The sequence below is a fragment of the Panthera leo genome, chromosome E1 (assembly GCF_018350215.1).
Source record: "Panthera leo isolate Ple1 chromosome E1, P.leo_Ple1_pat1.1, whole genome shotgun sequence".
Classification (NCBI taxonomy): Eukaryota; Metazoa; Chordata; class Mammalia; order Carnivora; family Felidae; genus Panthera; species Panthera leo.
In genome coordinates, this window is record NC_056692.1 from 34763971 (window position 1) to 34781739 (window position 17769).

Genomic DNA, 17769 nt, shown 5'->3' on the forward strand with positions numbered 1-17769 from the left:
CTCTCTCACCACAGGGTGTCTGCTCCTGAGGGTCCAGGCTGTCAGGGTCCAGCCCTCTGAGGCAGGGACTCTAGCATCATACACTTCTCTTAGCGGCTTCCCCACCTGTACACCCAGCTCGGATTGTGGGAGCGACGTACAAACAAAGGGATGGCCACGCGGGCCCTCTAAAGATGCAGGGTGCTCAGGGAGTGAGGGTTTTGTCATGAAGGACCCGGTTCCACCTCATAGCATTAACAGAGGGCGGCAGGGAGGCAGCGTGGGCACAATTCACGATGCCTAGGGAGCCCCAGTGTGCCCCTTCCCTACACGTTGGTGACCTCAAAGTGTCCCGTATGTCTCAGAAAACATCACCGTGCCCACCGTGGGTAGATGACTCCACTCTGTCCTGCCCCTTATCTATAACTTGGGAAGCCCTGCTCTGTCCCTCATGCCCTAGACAATCCCACGAGCTCTCCCGTGTCCAGGTAATCTGCATGCCCCTTCCTGGTGACCTAGATAACCCCACCAGGTTCCCCCCACCGCCCCCCGCGCTGGGTTCTGGCGCCCCACCTGGTACAGTCTACGATGGTGTCGAGCCGGTGCGCGACGGTCAGTACCGTGCAGTTCTCAAACTGGGTGCGGATGGTAGCCCGGATGAGGTCGTCAGTCTCCTGGTCCATGACAGCCTGGCCTCGTCTAAAACCAGGATGCGGTTGGGGCGCCTGGGTGGCTCAGTCGGTTGAGCGGCCGACTTCCGCTCAGGTCACGATCTCGCGGTCCGTGAGTTCGAGCCCCGCGGCGGGCTCTGGGCTGACGGCTCAGAGCCCGGAGCCTGTTTCGGATTCTGTGTCTCCCTCTCTCTCTGACCCTCCCCCGTTCACGCTCTGTCTCTCTCTGTCTCAAAAATAAATAAACGTAAAAGAAAAAAAAAAAAAAAATTTAAAACCAGGATGCGGCTCCTGTGGAGCACGGCTCGGGCCAGGCACACGAGCTGGCGCTGGGAACGGGCAAGGCAGGCATCTCGAGCTGGGTTCCCCCACCTGCCCCCAGGCAGGACTCCCTGAACTGCTTCTGTCTGCATTCCTTCCCAAAGGCCCAGGACTGGCTTTCTGTCTAACTTCTCCCATTTCTGCCTCAGCCCAGTCCTCCTGGGACACGGAGTCACGGAGATCTGGGTCCCACAGGGCTGATGAGGGGTCTGGGGTAGAGCAGTGCTCAACACTGCGAAATCCTGGTCTGTCTCTGGCACCCCCGGCTTCCTCCTTCTGTGTCTTTTTCCCTGTCCTCGCTCCTCAGCTAGTGCCATGATGCTTCTCTGCTTCTATCCGTCATTTACACTCTAGAAAGAACACACCTAAATGGCTCTTCCCGGATATTTGCACGCATTGTCATCTTGCCGAGCCTAATGTCACACAATTCAGACAGTCATCTCCCAGCCCCATGGGGGAATACAGGCCAGGGCTCTGTTGTGAGGACAAGAAGGGTCAGGGACACGGGGACTCCCGAGTCTGGTCACTGGGGAGGTGGAGGAGAGGTGGGGCGCATACCTTCAACCTCTTGCCTTGGAAGCCAGAGCTAGTGAACAAAGCGAGGCTGTGTTCCCAACCACAGAGGCTGCTATAACCCCACACCCAAGGACAAATACCTCAGCCTTTCCCAAAGGGGTGAGTCACCGCAGCCCAAGTGAAGGCCAGGCTCTCTCGCTGGCCCATTCCCGCAGCTAATGAAGGTTCTGGCATCAGAGTGAGCCTCCAGCTAGAACTCAGGGCTGATTTATGGTAGGACTGGCACAGGATGCAAGTTCTCCTTATTAAAGCGGCTACAATCTCAGTGAGGGGTGGGGGGGGAGCCGACCTGTCTCAGACCCTGGCAGACGGGGGGGATGGAGGGGAAGCTCCAGGAGAGGTGCTGACAGCAAGCAGAGGTAGGAAAATGGAGGAAAGCCAGCTCTGGGTGCAGGGTCTGGAAGCTTGTGCTTATCCACCAGCCACCCCAACACGGCTGCGTAAATGAAATCCCGTTGAAGGGCATATTCAATCTCCCGGGACTAGCAGGGGAAGTGGGGGGCGGGGGGCAGGGCCATCCCACGCATGGCTGTGACACAGCGATGAAGGGTTTGGGGCAAAAGCCCTGGCTTCCCTGAGTCCCTGCACCCCCCCCCCCCCCTTCTTGCTAGCTGAGAAGCTTTGGGCAATCATTTTATGCATTGGAGCCTCATTCCTGGCCCACAGGACTGCAGTAAAGATTAAACAAGATAGCGGATGCCAACGTTCTTTGAATGCTATTAAGTGCTGAGCAAATGTAAAGGTTTTTGTTTTTGTTTTTGAGGTCTGGAGAGAGTCCATGGGTGTGGACCCAGCAGACTAATACGAAGAAGAATAAAATAGCTAAATATCTCAGGAGTGTATCCAGGCTAAGTGCTTTCTGTTTCATCCCAATGACCTCAAGACTGCTCTGTCCAAATGATAGCCACTGGCCATGTGTGGCTATGGAGCACTTGAAATGCGGCTGGTCTAAATTGGGATGTACCGTAAAGGTAAAAGTCCACACGAGGGGAGGGGGGGGTTCAAACTTAGTGTGAAAAAAATGTAAAATATACCTAATAATTTTTATATCAATTACTTGTTGAAATGGCAACATTTTAGATAGACTGGGATAAATGAAGTACACTTTTCGAATGTATTCCATCTATTTCTTTTCTTTTCTACCTGCTCCTTTTTCTTTTTTTAATGTGGCTACTGGAAAAAAATTTAATTACACATACATGGCTCACATTATATTTTTTAGTGGGCGGCACGGTGCAAAAAGGTATGGGACTGCTATTATCCCCATTTTAGAGGGAAGGAAGAGGTACAACAGAGAGGTTAAGCAACTTGCCCCAAAATCACACAGCTAACACAGGTGTGGGAATCAATCGCAAGCCTTTAGACTTAGTAAGAAGTGACTCCCGGCCCTCCCTGCTGCACAGCCCGGGGGCTGTGGATACAACACTGGGGTGGTAAGAAAGCAAAGAAGGGCTTGGAGAGCTCACTTCGCTCACTCGGAAACTTCAGAAGGACTTGCAGAGCCATCTTGGGAAATATCTGTGAGCTACCTAATGCACTGTAGGTTTTGCTCTTACCTGATCCAAGGGCTCAGTACAGACCCCCACCCCAGGCCAAGCACAGCATTGACAACCTCGCAGGACAGGACTGACAATGGTTTTCGAATCTCCCGGTTCCAATCCCAGGCATGCCTTCACCTAGCTAGGTGACTTTGGCTCTGCCTCAGTTTTCTCATCTGCAAAGGGGGACCATCACCACCTCGGGAGCTTGTGTGAGGCGTCAGTGAGATCCCACAGAATATGTTCAATACAAAACAACAGCCCCGCCCCCCCTCCCTCGAGCGCCCCCAGACTGAGACGGGAGTGGGGAGGGGGCTGTGGCCTGGACTCTGTGTCATTTGATACGAAGTCTTCTACCCCTCGGGTTGCTGTTTCTGACCCACCCAACCCCAGCCTTTACCTGAGATTCTCCCCTCCCTCGGAGCACTGGAAGTCCAGGCCCTCTGGCTGTGAGCTCACAAAGGTGTGCAGGTGGGAAAGCTCCAAGGCTCACCATAGATCTGCCTCCGAGTAATACCCAAAGGGGTCCAGGTTCATACGTAGGGACGCGAAGAACAGGATGGGGTCCTGGCAACACAACAAGGTCTCGGAAGAGGGCCGTTCAGGCCCCCTCAGGAGCCATGGGTCCCAGGGCCAGAGAAAAAGAAAGGAATTTGGGGCAGCGTTTCCTATTCTGTCCCCAGCCCTCCAGGAGGGAGGCAAAGGGCAGATAAATGCCTGTGGGGAAGCGATAAACCCCAGCTTTGCCAGTCAAAGTTGTCCACCAAAGCAGACAGAGGAACCGCTAATCTGACTCCAAAATGTCCAGCCAGCAGAAAAAAACACCCCAGAGGAGCTAGAAAAAGTGAAATGCAATTCTGAGTGGGGAAACAGGCAGACCAGGACAGAGCGTCTCAGGGGGATGGGGTACTTGAAGGGTCCTGCGATCCTGGTCTCAACTGGTAGCCCAGGTGGCCGGAGGGCAGCGTCTGATGGGGCCAGGATAGTCTGACCCCTTTCAGATCCATGACAGGTGGCTGCTCTGTGGCTCTGCTCCTGCTGTCAGGCTCTCCAGCCTCTCAGACGGAGGTCCGGGGCCTGGACCTCAAGCTACAAAGCAGGGTGGGGCCCGCCCCCCCAACCCCCAGGGCTGCTCAGTGCGGCCAGTCCATGGCAGGCTTGTACCTGGGGGATGACGGTCAGCTGAGGACGCAGGTCGTGGAGTCCCACATCTGCCACGTTGAGGCCGTCGATGCGGATTTCACCTTCTGCGGCCTCCAGGATGTGGAACGGGCAGAGGGTCATGGACGATTTGCCGGCCCCGGTGCGGCTCACGATCCCCACCTGGAGGGAGTGAGGGGGGCTTTCAAGGGGCGGGAGGAGTCAGCGGGCATCTCCAGGGCCGCCGGACTTCTGGGCTGCTGCACCTGCTCTCCCAAAGGCTGTGGCCGCGTCCCCGGCACAAACCCACCCCTCGCGTACCTTCTCGCCACCGTGCACACGCAGACTCAGGTTCCTCAGCACCAGCTCCAGGCCCGGCCGGTAGCGCACAGAGAAGTTCCAGAACTCCACTTCGCCCCGCAGGGGCCAGCCCGCGGGAGGACGGCCGCTCTCCACCACCCAGGGGGCCTGGCCCAGCGGGGAGGATGGGTCTGCGTCAGGGTGGCCCCTCTTCCGCAGCCGGGCCCTCTCCCACTCTCTCCTAGGAGCCTGAGCTCCTCTCCCTGCCTGCCCTAGCTCCCTGAGTGGCCACTCTGTGACAGCTACCGGGGTCACAAGTCACAAGGTACCGCACAATGGAGGGGCACACCATCAACAAATAAGCACATCCGCATAATGTAGCAAAGTGCCGAGTGCTGAGAAGTGCTTGGTGTTGTAGAAGTACAGAGTGGTCATGGAAGGCTTCCTGGAGGAGGTGATATTCAAATAAAGACCCAAAGCAGGGTGGGGGAGGTGACAAGCCAAGTAAATATCTGGGGTAAGGGCATGCCAGGCAGAGGGCACAGAAAGCGTGAATACCTCCCCAGATGTGTTCTGGAGCCTAGTGACAAAGTGAGAGGTAGGAGACAGATAGTGGGTGGCCCCCTCATGAAGGGCTTTGCAAGCCATTTTAAGAACCATGGTTTTGTTTTTTTGTTTTTGTTTTTTTTCACTCCAAGATGCAGAGCCATCAGGGGCCATGTGCAGAGCAATGGCACGATTTGATGTGTTTTTAAAGGATCCCTCTAGCTGCTATGAGGGGAAGGAGAGGGGATGATGGAAAACAGGGAAGCTAGTTGGGAGGTTCTTAAAATAAATTGGGCATAAGATGATGGTGGCTTTGAGACAGGACCAGCAACAACTTGGGAGGCTCAGTGCAAAATGCAAATGTGGGGTCTCTTGTTCGATAGTTATTAAGAATGTCCACGTGGTGACAGCACAGAGCATTAAAGCAGATGTAAGACCCTTCCTTCTAAGCGCGGGGACCCGTGTGACTCTGCAGGTCACGTAAAGCCACCCTGCTTCGAGACAGGAGAAGCCAGACTGTCACCGGTCAAAAAGCAAAGCAGCCAGTATAGACCATTCTCTCGAGGAGTTGTCAAAAGATTGGGCAACAGGGTTGGGGGCAAAGATTTTTAGGCTATGGAGACAGATCGTGTCTATGGACAGGGGGAAATGGGAACGTTAGACATGAAGAGGGAGAATTTAAAGATCCCTGCCAGCAGAGGATTGAGGGGGGTGATAGGAGATGTCTGGGGAAGGCAGGGGGGAGGCCGGGGGGGGGGGCACGGGGGCAAGAGAGGCCAGGCTGAGAGGAACAGGTGAGGTGGGGCTCAAAGGAGACTGACAGGGCAAGAGCTTGGGTCACAGACGCTATGAGGGAGGGCCTTCCAAGAAGAAGGCAGGGGTCATTTTGTCTGAACGTCACTGAGAGATTGAATTAGATGAGAACAAGAAAGTGTCCCCTAGGTTTGGAACCAGGCGGGTCATTGGTGGAGTGACAGGGCCAGAAACCAGACCGCGGGAGGCAGATGTGTTACAGGGTGACGGGGTTCCCCACTTCCCCGTGTGTGCTTTAAAACGAGCTTCGTGACAAAGGAGAGCAGAGAGACGGGGCCGTGAGATGTAAGGGGGAGGGGAGGTGGGTGTGTGTGTGCAGGACGGATGCTATGATAGCTCATGCTTGCCAGTGAATGGGAATCATCCAACAGAGGGAGCAGGCTGTAGGAAGCAGAGGGTGTAATGAGGGGGGTGAAGTCCGCAGGGGTGGACTTTGGTAGCAGGAGGGACACTTCCTGCTAAAAGAGGAAGGAAGAGGTGAAGGGACCACAGGCAGTTGGAAAGTCTGGAGGCGAGAAGGTTGAGGGAGTTCACATCTCCTACCCTATTTTTCTCAGGGGCAAGTAAGTCACACAAGGTCCCTGGCTGAGCCAAGGGGAGGAAATATGGGGGTTCGAGGAAAGAAGGTTCAAATGGCTCTTTCTGGAAGTGGGATCACATGCTTTTGGGGGAAGCAAAATAGAAATACCCAGCAGTGATGTGTGGTCACAAACTGGAAGTAAAATCAGTGATTTTCTCCAGCGATGTCTTAGCTGCTGAGTGTCAGTATGTAGAAGGTAGACAGAGGGGCTCGGCTGGGGAGGGGTTTTGTAGGCGAGGACCACTGACAGAAAAGAGGGCAAGGGAGTTGGGAGCATTGGCACCGGTGGAGCACAGAACCCAGGCTAGATGACCTGGGGGACAGAGGGACAAAGGTAGGCCACAGGGTTGGGGGTCCTAACGACGACAAAGTTCTGGGACAGCAGAGGTTTGGGGCACATGAGCTGGGAGGACTGGGAAGGGTGGTTTAAAAGCTTGACTTGAGGGGCAACTGGGTGGCTCAGTCGGTTAAGCGTCCAGCTTCGGCTCAGGTCATGATCTCACCGTCCGAGAGTTTGAGCCCCGTGTCGGGCTCTGTGCTGACAGCTCAGAGCCTGGAGCCTGTTTCGGATTCTGTGTCTCCCTCTCTCTCTGCCCCTCCCCTGTTCATGCTCTGTCTCTCTCTGTCTCAAAAATAAATAAACGTTAAAAAAAAATTTTTTTTTTTTTTTAAATAAAAGCTTGACTTGAGATCTCAGAGATGGTGCAGCTTCTGGGTGTGAGGAGGTCTGGGGTGTGACCACAGGAAGAAGTAAGTGGAGAAGAGTCTGCATCTCCCCGCCGCCATTAGGGGACAACTCCCTTTCCCCAATAAAGGCCATGCTGCCCCACCCCTGCTCCTTCCACCCGGCTAATCTCTGGCTGGAGTCATGACCCTCCTGAATACCCCAGCTGAATGACCTTCCTCTTGTCCGCCCTCTTTGGGTGCATCACTCCAGGGCTCTTATCAGAGCCCTGTCTTCCCTCTCCCACATCAGAATCTGCCTGAAGAGAGACCCACCATGATCAACTCTGGACCCTCTTCACCTCCTAGCATAGACCTCTGGCTGATGCTCTATAAGGGTTGAGTGGATGAATGAATGAATGAATGAATGAATGAAGAATCCCCCAAATGAAGAGCTGGTCTTGGGATGTAGGGACGATGGGCCACCAAGCACCCTTCCCCAGCTATTCCAGAATCGCCCTGCCCAAGGCTCATCCTAGGACCCACCTCAGTCTCTATCTTGGAGTACTCCTTGACTCTCTCCACGGCCACGATGTTAGACTCCAAGTCTGACATCATTTGGATCATCCACATCAGACTAATTGTTATCTGGCCAAAGGGACTGGGTCATGGATACGGTGATCTCCCCTCCCCCCAACAGCTATGGGAGGAGTTTTGACTCCCTGATTATGCTCCTTGCCTCTACGCCCCAGGTGGGCCTGGGCAAGCCCATAGGTGTGCCACCTGGGGCTCTATCACAACTGTATCTCAGGCAGTGACCTTGCAGACTTAACCAAGGACTACCTAGCCCAGTGTTTCTCAAACTTTAATATGTATAAGAAAGTTTCCCCAGAGAACCTTGTTAAAACGTCGCTTATGATTCAGTAGGTCCGTGGTGGGACTTGAGATTTTGTATTTTTTTAAATTTTATTTTGAGACAGAGAGAGACAGAGAAAGAGAGAATCCCAAGCAGGCTCTGTGCTGTCAGCACAGAGCCCGTCATGGGCTCGATCTCCCAGTTCATGAGATCATGACCTGAGCTGAAACCAAGAGTCAGATGGTGATGTTGATGTAACCGGTCCCTGGACCACACTGCGTGCTAAGGAGTCTTGATAGGCATGCAGAATCCTGAGCCCCACCCTGGGCCTGCTGTACCAGAACCCACATTCCAGGTGATTCATAACACAGGAAAGCTTGAGAAGACTCATTTGTCTAGATTGTCCTTTGTTTACCAAAGCATTCAAGGCTTGAGCCCTCTGAGGCATTGAAAATGTGATCTAAGTCACAAAAATGCCATTTGCAGTCATTTAAGATTTTATTTTTTAAGTGATCTCTACACCCAACGTGGGGCTTGAACTCACGACCCCGAGATCAAGAGTCGCACGTTCCACCGACTGAGCCAGCCAGGCGCCCCACCATTTGTAGTTATTTAAGCCTTTGGTAACACAGGCTGATGTCAGGTGACCAGCCCGCCCTCTACTCCAGGCTCCAGTCACCTTCTCTGTGTATATTCTCTGCAGGCCTGTGAAATGAGGTATCTTCCAGCCCTCTGCTTCCCTGCCCCAGGACTACTGTCAGGGTTGTTGACTTTCTAAATCTCATGCACAGGCAGGACAAGCTCTGTTTGTCCTTTGGCGCCAAGATAATTTCTCCAACGCCAACACCCAAGGTAGAGAATCTCCTCCGGGGTCTTACCACATTTTGTTCCTTCCTCCACAAAGACCTGTTCACCTGGCATTACAATCCCCTGTTGGTTGAGAGTGTCTCTCCATGCCTGACTGTGGGCTCACGGTCCTGGTGAGCAGAACCCGTGGCTGGTCCCCATACTGGGCAGAGCGAAAGCTCGGGAGATGCTTGTGACACCTGTGTTGTCTCTGCCCCAGTTGTGGCCCCCCCCCCCGGGACCTGGACCCCTGCGTACCTGTAGCGCGTAGGACACAGAAAGGCCCACCAGCCCCGGACTCGGGCTGTTTCTGCCAATCACAGCACAGAGTGCAGCAAAGAACACAACACAGTTCCCCACGGACTCCGCATGGACCCACAGCCACCTGTGGGAACAAGACAAGGAGGAAGTGGGGCAGGTACAGGAAGGGGGCAGTTTCCTGTGTAGGGGGGAGAGCCGGAACCCAGAACTCCAGGGTCTGTCCTGCAGAGACCCTGGTGGGAACTCTTGGAGGAATAGGGGGTGAGGGAAGAGGCTTGTGACCTGTTGGAGGCAACGTAGGGGTAGGAGCTCCTCATGTTGGTGTCCACCTTAGCATCACTGATGGCCTTGAAGTCCTGGCTGCGGCCATAGGCCCGAATGACGCTGGTGCCAGTCACCGTCTCTGAAAAGTGGGAGTGTATGGGCGAGCGGCTGACGGAGTCCAGCCTCTTCAGGTGCCGTGACGTAGCCACATAGAAGCGCTGGCAGAGGACGGAGAAAGAGCTTGGGGTCAGCACCGTAGGACCCCTGACTCAGTCCGGCATGCCTTCTGAACCCATATGGGCCTTCTTCTGGCCAGCCCCCTTACCCATAAGACTTGGCTACCTTTCGCTACCTGATGTGGCTCCATGAACTCATTCCACCCTTTCCCTTTGGTCAGCTCTGCTCAATCTTCCAGGCCACTTCCTCCACGAAGCCCTTCCTGAATCCCTCTCAGCTCCTGACCCCCTAGCCCCCTGTAGGGGCCTGGATTGCAGTACAGACCTTGCGTGGCCTCCTAAATCAGTGAACGTGCCTGTCTCCACCGAGGGGTCCCAGCAAGGTGCTCACACAGAATATCACAAGATTTGCAAAAATAAGATCATTTTGTATTCTTTTGCGTAAAGAGCTTTTCCCCGCCCCAACTCCAGTTTTCTAAAACTTCAGCCCCACAAAAACATGTTTCTGCCTCCAGTTTCCATCCTGTGGGCCCCAAGATGGCCAGGGCCTTACAGGATGGGTATCTGAGAGTCTCCTGTCCCTGAACAGAACACAGCCCAGATCAGGGACTCCCCACAAGGGCCTGAGCTTCCAGTCACCTTGTGGGTTACCTTCATCAACTGATTAAACTCATGGAAGGACAGGGGCTCAGAAACGCAAAGGACTTCTACAATCAGCTGTAACTGAATGTTACCAAATCATCTATGTTAAACACATATATGCACATATATGTTTAAATATGTCTAAAAGAAGGGAAGGATAATGTGTCTCGCACGGTTAACAATATTTTATTTAAAAATAGGCAGCGGCGGGGCGGGGTGGGGGCGTCGCCTGGGTGGCTCATTCTCATAAGCATCCTATGCTTGATTTCAGCTCAGGTCTTGATCTCACGGTTCGTGAGTTCGAGCCCTGAATCGGGCTCCATCCTCCCCGACAGTGTGAGGCCTGCTTGGGATGCTCTCTCTCCCTCTCTCTCTGCCTCTCCCCTGCTCGCTCTCCCTGTCTCAAAACTTCCGAAGAAAAAATAGGCAGCAGGAAGCAGTTTCAGGGTCAGTCACAATTTACAAGGATTTCATTTTACCCTAACAACAACCCTATGAGGTAGGTTCCAGGATTCTATTTTACAGGCGAGGAAAATGAATTTCAGAGAAGTAAAGTAACCGACTACAGTCCCTAACCAAATCCAACTGTAAGGTCCCTGGGTCCCAACCCTGGTGGCCAGTCCAAACGAGAGCCCCGCCCACACCACCGCCTCCGGAGAGCCACGCCTACACAAAAACCACGCCCCCTCTCTGGCTGCGGACCTGCAACGTGATGTACAGGACAGCCAGAGGCAGGGTGACCACAGTGAAGAGCGGCGTGCTGGCTATGGTGACCACGAAGGCCGAGATGGAGTTGTGGAAGGAATTCAGCGGCATGAGGATGGTGGGGGCCAGAACCTCATGGATGACCTAGATGTCCTTAGAGAAGCAGTTGAGGATCCGGCCTGAGGGCGTCGTATGGAAGAAGGACTGTGGCGAGCGCCTCTTGTGCAGCAGCACCCGGTGAAGCGAGCGTGCATCCTGGACACTCCCCACCATCAGCGTGATGGCTGACACCATCACCGGAGCCCTGCTGGAGGAGCCGGAGGGGTGCTTATTCACTGGCCAGGTGGTGGGCATGCAGGGCAAGGTTAGGAGGTAGGGGGTGGCCACGGTGGCTGGCAGGCTCAGAGACAGAGCACTGCTGGGATGAGCTGGAGAGGCCCAGAGGCAGGTGGACTGCTAGGGTGGCTTAGGGAGGCACTGGGGCCAGGCAATGGCTGGGATGATGGAAGAAAACACAGAGTCAAGGGCATCGTTTGAGGGATCCAGCACCCCCGACGTGAGGAAAATACCTCCGGCTGTCTCTGCACGCTCACCTTGCAGAATTCCCAAGGCAGCATAGACACCCAACCTCACGGAGGTATTATTCTGTTGGCCATCCACCATAGCCTCATCGCTCCAGGCACTGAGCCACACTCTGGCCCCGATGGCAGCCGCACTATGACCCAGGTACAGAAGACAGATGGCCACTATGGTATAGAGCCCCATGCCCTTGGCGTAATCCCAGAACACACTCAGCTTCACCTGCAGGCCATGGCGGTCAAGGACAGAGGACTCTCGTGAGCCCCGGGACTGCTGGGGGCCTGCCCGCCCTCTCCAGCCTTCCTTGTCCACCCTACTCACAGTGCCTATCTCCGCCTTCTCCTCCTGGATCAGTGCCCCGCTCGCCTTCACCTCTGCTGCCTGCACTACCTTCTCTGTTGAACCTGGGCGTCTCTGGGGCACAGGCTGGCCCTGGCCCTCGCCTTCCGAGGACATGACACTCAGCTGTCTGTGAAGGCAGCTGGTCAGGCCCAGAGAGGCGATCTCCAACAAACCCACAGGACAGAGCCCCAGGGGGTTCAGGCTGTAGCCGGAGGCCCAGGTGTGGCCGTCAGGGAGAGAACGCCCACCTGTGCCCCACCTGGCCGGGCATAGGGAGGGCGCTGAGAGCTCTCAGGAGCTCACCTCATAAACTGCCTCTGGACCTCATACATGACTGGCTCATGATCCGTCAGGCCTGTGTGATTGCTCAGCGTGTCCTCAATCAGCAGCACCTCCTCCTCGTCTGTGTCCTCCAAGGCTGCAGCAGGGTGGGAGAAAGGAGAAGCGGCTGGCTAGCTCGCCCTGCAAGCCACTAGTGCTCCCCGATCCCCACGCCAGAGAAGAGACCCGAGTGGACCAGCATGAGAGAACACGAGAAGCACGAGAGAACACGAAAGGGCAGCCAAGAACAAGAACGGAAGTAAACGATCAGTTTTGGGCTGGGGGAGGGGGAGGGTAAGGCAGCAAGAAAGACTTAGGTTAGATACGGAGAAAAACTTCCCTGCAGGGGCTATGGAGAAGGAGCCTCAACTATAAGGGTCGGGGGCTTGGGCTCTGGAGGCAGACTGGCTGAGCTTAAATGTCACTTCCTCCCTGCCTGACTTTAGGCAGGCAAGTAAAATGGGGATAATAATAGTACCCACTTGATCGTGTCATTGTGACTGGGAGGATTAAAGGGAAGATATGTGTGTCAAGTGCTTAGCAAGGGGCCCAGCACTTAGTAAATGTTCAAGTCATGTTAGCTGTCTATACAGCAGTAGGCAAGAAAACTCAGGAAAAGATCTGTGGGCCAGCCCAGGGTTTGGTGCTGGGGAGCCAGGACTGGACAACAAAGGGGGTGGGGGGTTTCTGGGCTCAGAGACTTCAAAACGCTCCACGAGGACAGGGAATTTTCCATTTGGCCACGGCCATCTCTCAGTGCCCAGAGTAGTGCTAGGACCTGGTAATTACTCAGTCCATCTTTGCTGGTAACTAACTGACTTCTCCAAGCACTTGCAGATTTATCAAATGACTTCTCTGTGAGATAGCCTTGACGTTCAGGCTGGGCCCGGGCCCTTATGCCCTTCGGACACAAGGGAAAAGTAAGGCTCTGAGGCCTGAGCTGCTGATAAGGTCACACAGGCAAGAGAAGGGAGAGGCACTCGACTACGTCCAGTTCGGTTTCCCTCTTGGTGACGTCTGATTGTCACGCAGATGGTCGAAGTTCCTCGGAACCTCCCTTGTGTGACACTGGGCCCATCCAGCGACAGACACCCCAAGACAGGGGAGATGCCGGGAGGGCACAGGAATGTGGAGGGTGAGGGATGGTTACCGGTCCTGCTGCCTTCCTTCAGGTTCTTCTCGGGCTTGTCAGGTGCGTAGTTGCAGAGGAAGTTGGCAAAGGAGCCACTATGCTGTAGCAGGGCTGGGTAGGGGCCCGCCTCAGACACCTGCCCGTCAGCCAGCACTATGATGAAGTCCATCTGGGGCAGGAAGTTGATGCTGTGTGTCACCAGCACCCGTGTCTGGGGAGAAGACAGCAGGCCATCATTTCCACTGACCTCAGCACACACACCCCTGGCGTCGGCACAGGGGTGAAAGTCATCTCACATCCCTCACCCCAGGCTCACTGCAGCCAGCTCGGTGCCCCTGGGGTGTGTCCCCCCTCCCCAGGCTTCCCCTGCCACCCAACAGACGTTCCTGCTTCTCAGGCCTCCCATATCTCCAGGTCTCCTCCAAACCCCTTGGCCTCCCACTGCTTCTCTCCTAAGGCCCTAGATCTCTCCGGGCCTCCCCCACAACCTCCTGGAGGCCTCACCTTGCCTGCCAGCACACCTTCGGGCCCTATGACTTGGTCAAAGAGATGCTTGGCCACATGGGAGTCCACAGCTGACAGTGGGTCATCCAGCATAAAAAGGTCAGCTTCCCTGTAAACAGCTCGGCCCAGACTCACCCGCTGTCGCTGGCCCCCAGACAGGTTAATGCCCTGGATGGAGGAGAGAGGTGGGAGGTGTGTACTGGGGAGAAGAGAGTCAGACAGGCACAAGGGGACAAGGGCCCTGTCACCGTCATTCAACAAAGCAGACCTCTCAATTCTCATTTGATATGCCTGGTCTTGTCCCTGTGAAGCTCTGAGGCCATAGGAGAAGAGGTGGTGGCCCTCAAGCGTCCCCCCGGGGCAGGTGAGGATATCTGCTCCCTCTGCTTCACAACCCTGCCCAGCTGGTTTCCCTGGCTGCTGCCTGTATACTCTGAAAGGCTGGAAATCCCCCAGGAGGTCCTTAATAGACCTTTTAATCTGCCATCGCCCATACAGTTTGCAGATGGCTTTCATAACGGGGATCCCATTTGACCCTCATATCAGTCCTTTCAGGGAGGTGTCATCAGCCCCACCTTCTAGATGAAGAAATTAGAACCCAAGATGTTAATGACTTTGTCCAAGGTTCTGAACTCTCAAGAGCAGAAGCAAGAATGGAAACCCAGTTCCGGCCCCCGAATTCGTTAACCCTGGGATGGTCCAGGAGCCAGAGGAGAGGTAAGATCTCTCTTTAAACCCATGATGTGGAAACCGAGGCACATAGCAGCAGGGCTGGGCCCTGAAAGCAGACCCCAGAGGTGTGGTCTGCTTTCCCACCTCCAGCTTCCTTCATTCCCTCTGCAACAGGACCCAGCTTTTTCAGGTAGCCTGAGAAATGGACCCAGAATGGGTTGGGGAGTGGCAAATGTGGGATGGGAGCTCAGGATACAGGGAGAAGCAGGGGGTGGGCACACAGCTGAAGTGACTGAGGCATATGAGCATGTCTGCATTCAACGAACCAGTCTTTTTTGAGTGCCTACTAAGTGCTGGGCGCTAAATTAGGTTTGTGTGTGCGCAAGGTTAGTGCAGCTCCAGGAGAGATGGGAAGGAGGGGTTGCATCATAGATGAGGAGGTCTCCTTTGGCTTCCTATAACCTCAGACTCCCATCCCCACTGCCCGGCTCAGGTCCTCATTGCTTCCCCCAGACCACCATGAGAGCCTCTCACTGGTTCCTGTGCCTTTGGGCCCCTCACACTGCAGTCAGGGCAGCTTTACAAAATGCAGGTCATGTCCCTACTTAAAACCCTCCATGGACAAGTTGAACATCAAGATAAGTGATGATGGTAGGGGATTATAATCCATTGAGTCAAATAAGAATTCTTGAGCTCGTATTGATATAAAGAGATTAATAAGTAAAAAAGAGGAAGGAGGGGAAAGCTCTTTTTAATTTTTTTATATATATATTTTTTTATTTGAGAAAGAGAGACAGACAGAGCACAGGCAGGGGAGGAACAGAGACAGAGGGGGACACAGAATCTGAAGCAGGCTCTGGGCTCTGAGCTGTCAGCACAGAGCCCAACGCGGGGCTCGAACTCACAGGCAGCGAGATCGTGACCTGAGCCGAAGTCGGACGCCCAACTGGCTGAGCCACCCAGGCGCCCTGGGAAGGCTCTTTTTTAGACTAGAATGGCAGCTAATAACCGTAGGAGGAATGGGGTTAGGGAATCACCATTTGGCAAACATGACAGTAAACGCTGACTCAGGCAAAAATCATCAGTGAACGTTGTAAATGAAATCACCAATGAAAGACACGACCTCAATCAAGCGATCAAAGTTAGCATTGCCAATAAGGTACGAACTGACATGTGTCTCCTGCTATGATGCACCAGTAAGGACATAATATTACTTCTTTGACACTCCCCCCCCCCCAACATACAATCTAACCCAACTGTGTTCAAATTGAGAGACATTCTACAAAATAGCTGGCCTGCAGTCTTCAAAACTGTCAAGGTCCTGAAAGACAAAGCCTGAGGAATTCTCCAGATTGACAGAGAATAAAGAAATGTGACAACTAACTATAGCTCGTGATCCTGGACTGGATCCTCGCCCAGGAAAGAAAACAGCTAAAAAAGACATGTACGGGGACAAATGAGAACATGTGAATACAGACAGTAAATTAAATAATAGTCTCGTATCAATGTTAAGTTTCTTGATTTTGATAATTCAAGTATAGTTATGTTAGGGAATGTCTGTTTTGAGGGAATACCAAAATCGTCAGCGTGAAAAACCTCCCAGGCGGAAACTATAAAACTCTTAGAAGAAAGCATAGGAGGAGAGTTTCATCAGGTTTGGCGATGATTTTTTTTGGATATGACACTAAAAGCACAGGCAGTAAAAGTAAAACAAGATATATCGGATCACATTAAAATTGAAAACTTTTGCGCATCAAAGGACACGATCCATGGAGTGAAAAGGCAACTTTCAGAAGAGGAGAAAATATTTGCGACTCATAAACCTGATAAGGGGTTAATATCCAGTCTGCATAAGGAACTCCTGCACATCAACAACAGAAAGACAAACAACTGGATTAAAAATGAGCAAAGGACTTGGGGCAGATGCCTGGGTGGCTCAGTCAGTTAAGCGTCTGACTTCGGCTCAGGTCATGATCTCATGGTGCATGGGTTTGAGCCCCGCATCGGGCTCTGTGCCGACAGCTCAGAGCCTGGAGCCTGCTTGGGATTCTGTGTCTCCCTCTCTCTCTGCCCCTCCCTTGCTTTGTCTCTGTCTCTCTCTCAAAAAAATAAATAAACATTAAAAAAAAAATTTTTTTAATGAGCAAAGGACTTGAATAGATAGTCCTCCAAAGAAAAATCTTCAAATGGCAAGAAACACAAGATGCTCAGCATCAGTAATCACTAGGGAAACGCGAGTCCAAACCACAATGAAATACCATCTCGCAGCCATGAGAATGGCCGCTGTCAAAAACCAAACACCCGCTCCCCCCAAGAAAACGACAGCGTTGGCCAGGATGTGCAGAGGGTGAAATCCTCCTGCACGGTTAGTGGGAATATAAAATGGTGCAGCCGTGACGGAGAACGGCATGGCATTTGCTCAAAAAATAGAATTACCTCGTGACTTAGCAATCCCACTTCTGGGTACATACTCAGAAGAATCGGAAGTAGGGTCTCCAAAAGATATTTGCATGCCCGTGTTCAGAGTAGTAGCATTCACCATAGCTAACAGGTGGAAGCAATCCAAGTGTCCCCTGACAGGTGAATGGATAAGCAAAATGTGACCCATATGCATAATAAAATATTGACCTTAAAAAGGAAAGAGATTCTGACACAGGTAACAACATGAATGAACCTTGAGGATAGTATGCGAAGTGAAATAAGCCAGTCACACACACACACACACACACACACACACACACACACACAAAAGCAGGTATCATGCTGTAGGATTCCATTTATATGATGTACCTGGAGTAGTCAACTTCCTAGGGACAGGAAGTAGAATGACAGTTGCCAGGGGCTGAGGGGAGCGGGGTGCATGGGGAATTGTTTACATGGGCACAGGGCAAGATGAAAAGAGTTTTGCACTTGGCTATCCAACAAGGTGAATATACTTACCGCGACTGACCTGTACCATTAAAAATGGCTAAGATGGTAAATTTTATGGTGTGTAAATCTGGCAAAAATTAAAAATAAATTAATTTTAAAAATTTCACTGGTGCCCCGTGGTTTTTAGGGTATAGGCCAAAACCTTCACTAAGGTTTTTAAGGTTCTGCCTTGCCCTGTACCCTCCCCACCTCTTCCAAACCTCTACTCGCACCAAACTGCCCCGGAATGCCGGTCCCATCACTGTTCCTTGGCTCACACCTTCGAAGACTTTCCATCACTCTTGATAAAAGCCCACAAGGCCTTACATGACCTGGCTGCCTGGATACCTCAGTGGCTTCAACTACACCTCCTCACCCCAGCTCGCTCCACTCCAGCCGCACCGGACTCTATGTGGATCCTGACTGCTTCAA

The 17769-nt window shown here is 53.2% G+C and overlaps 1 protein-coding gene across 1 annotated transcript in view; it reads right to left on the minus strand.

The window, feature by feature from the left end:
• ABCC3 (ATP binding cassette subfamily C member 3) overlaps nt 1–17769 on the minus strand; it is a gene marked incomplete at its 5' end in the record, with an annotated part of 32897 nt that overhangs the window by 2390 nt on the left and 12738 nt on the right. Inside the window, 14 exon segments of the mRNA XM_042914475.1 lie at nt 553–677; nt 920–1022; nt 3486–3652; nt 4250–4408; nt 4547–4693; nt 7674–7775; nt 9088–9214; nt 9373–9572; nt 10875–11181; nt 11467–11678; nt 11778–11925; nt 12102–12216; nt 13270–13462; nt 13756–13923. Of these exon segments, the coding sequence (XP_042770409.1) occupies nt 553–677; nt 920–1022; nt 3486–3652; nt 4250–4408; nt 4547–4693; nt 7674–7775; nt 9088–9214; nt 9373–9572; nt 10875–11181; nt 11467–11678; nt 11778–11925; nt 12102–12216; nt 13270–13462; nt 13756–13923 (2273 nt within the window).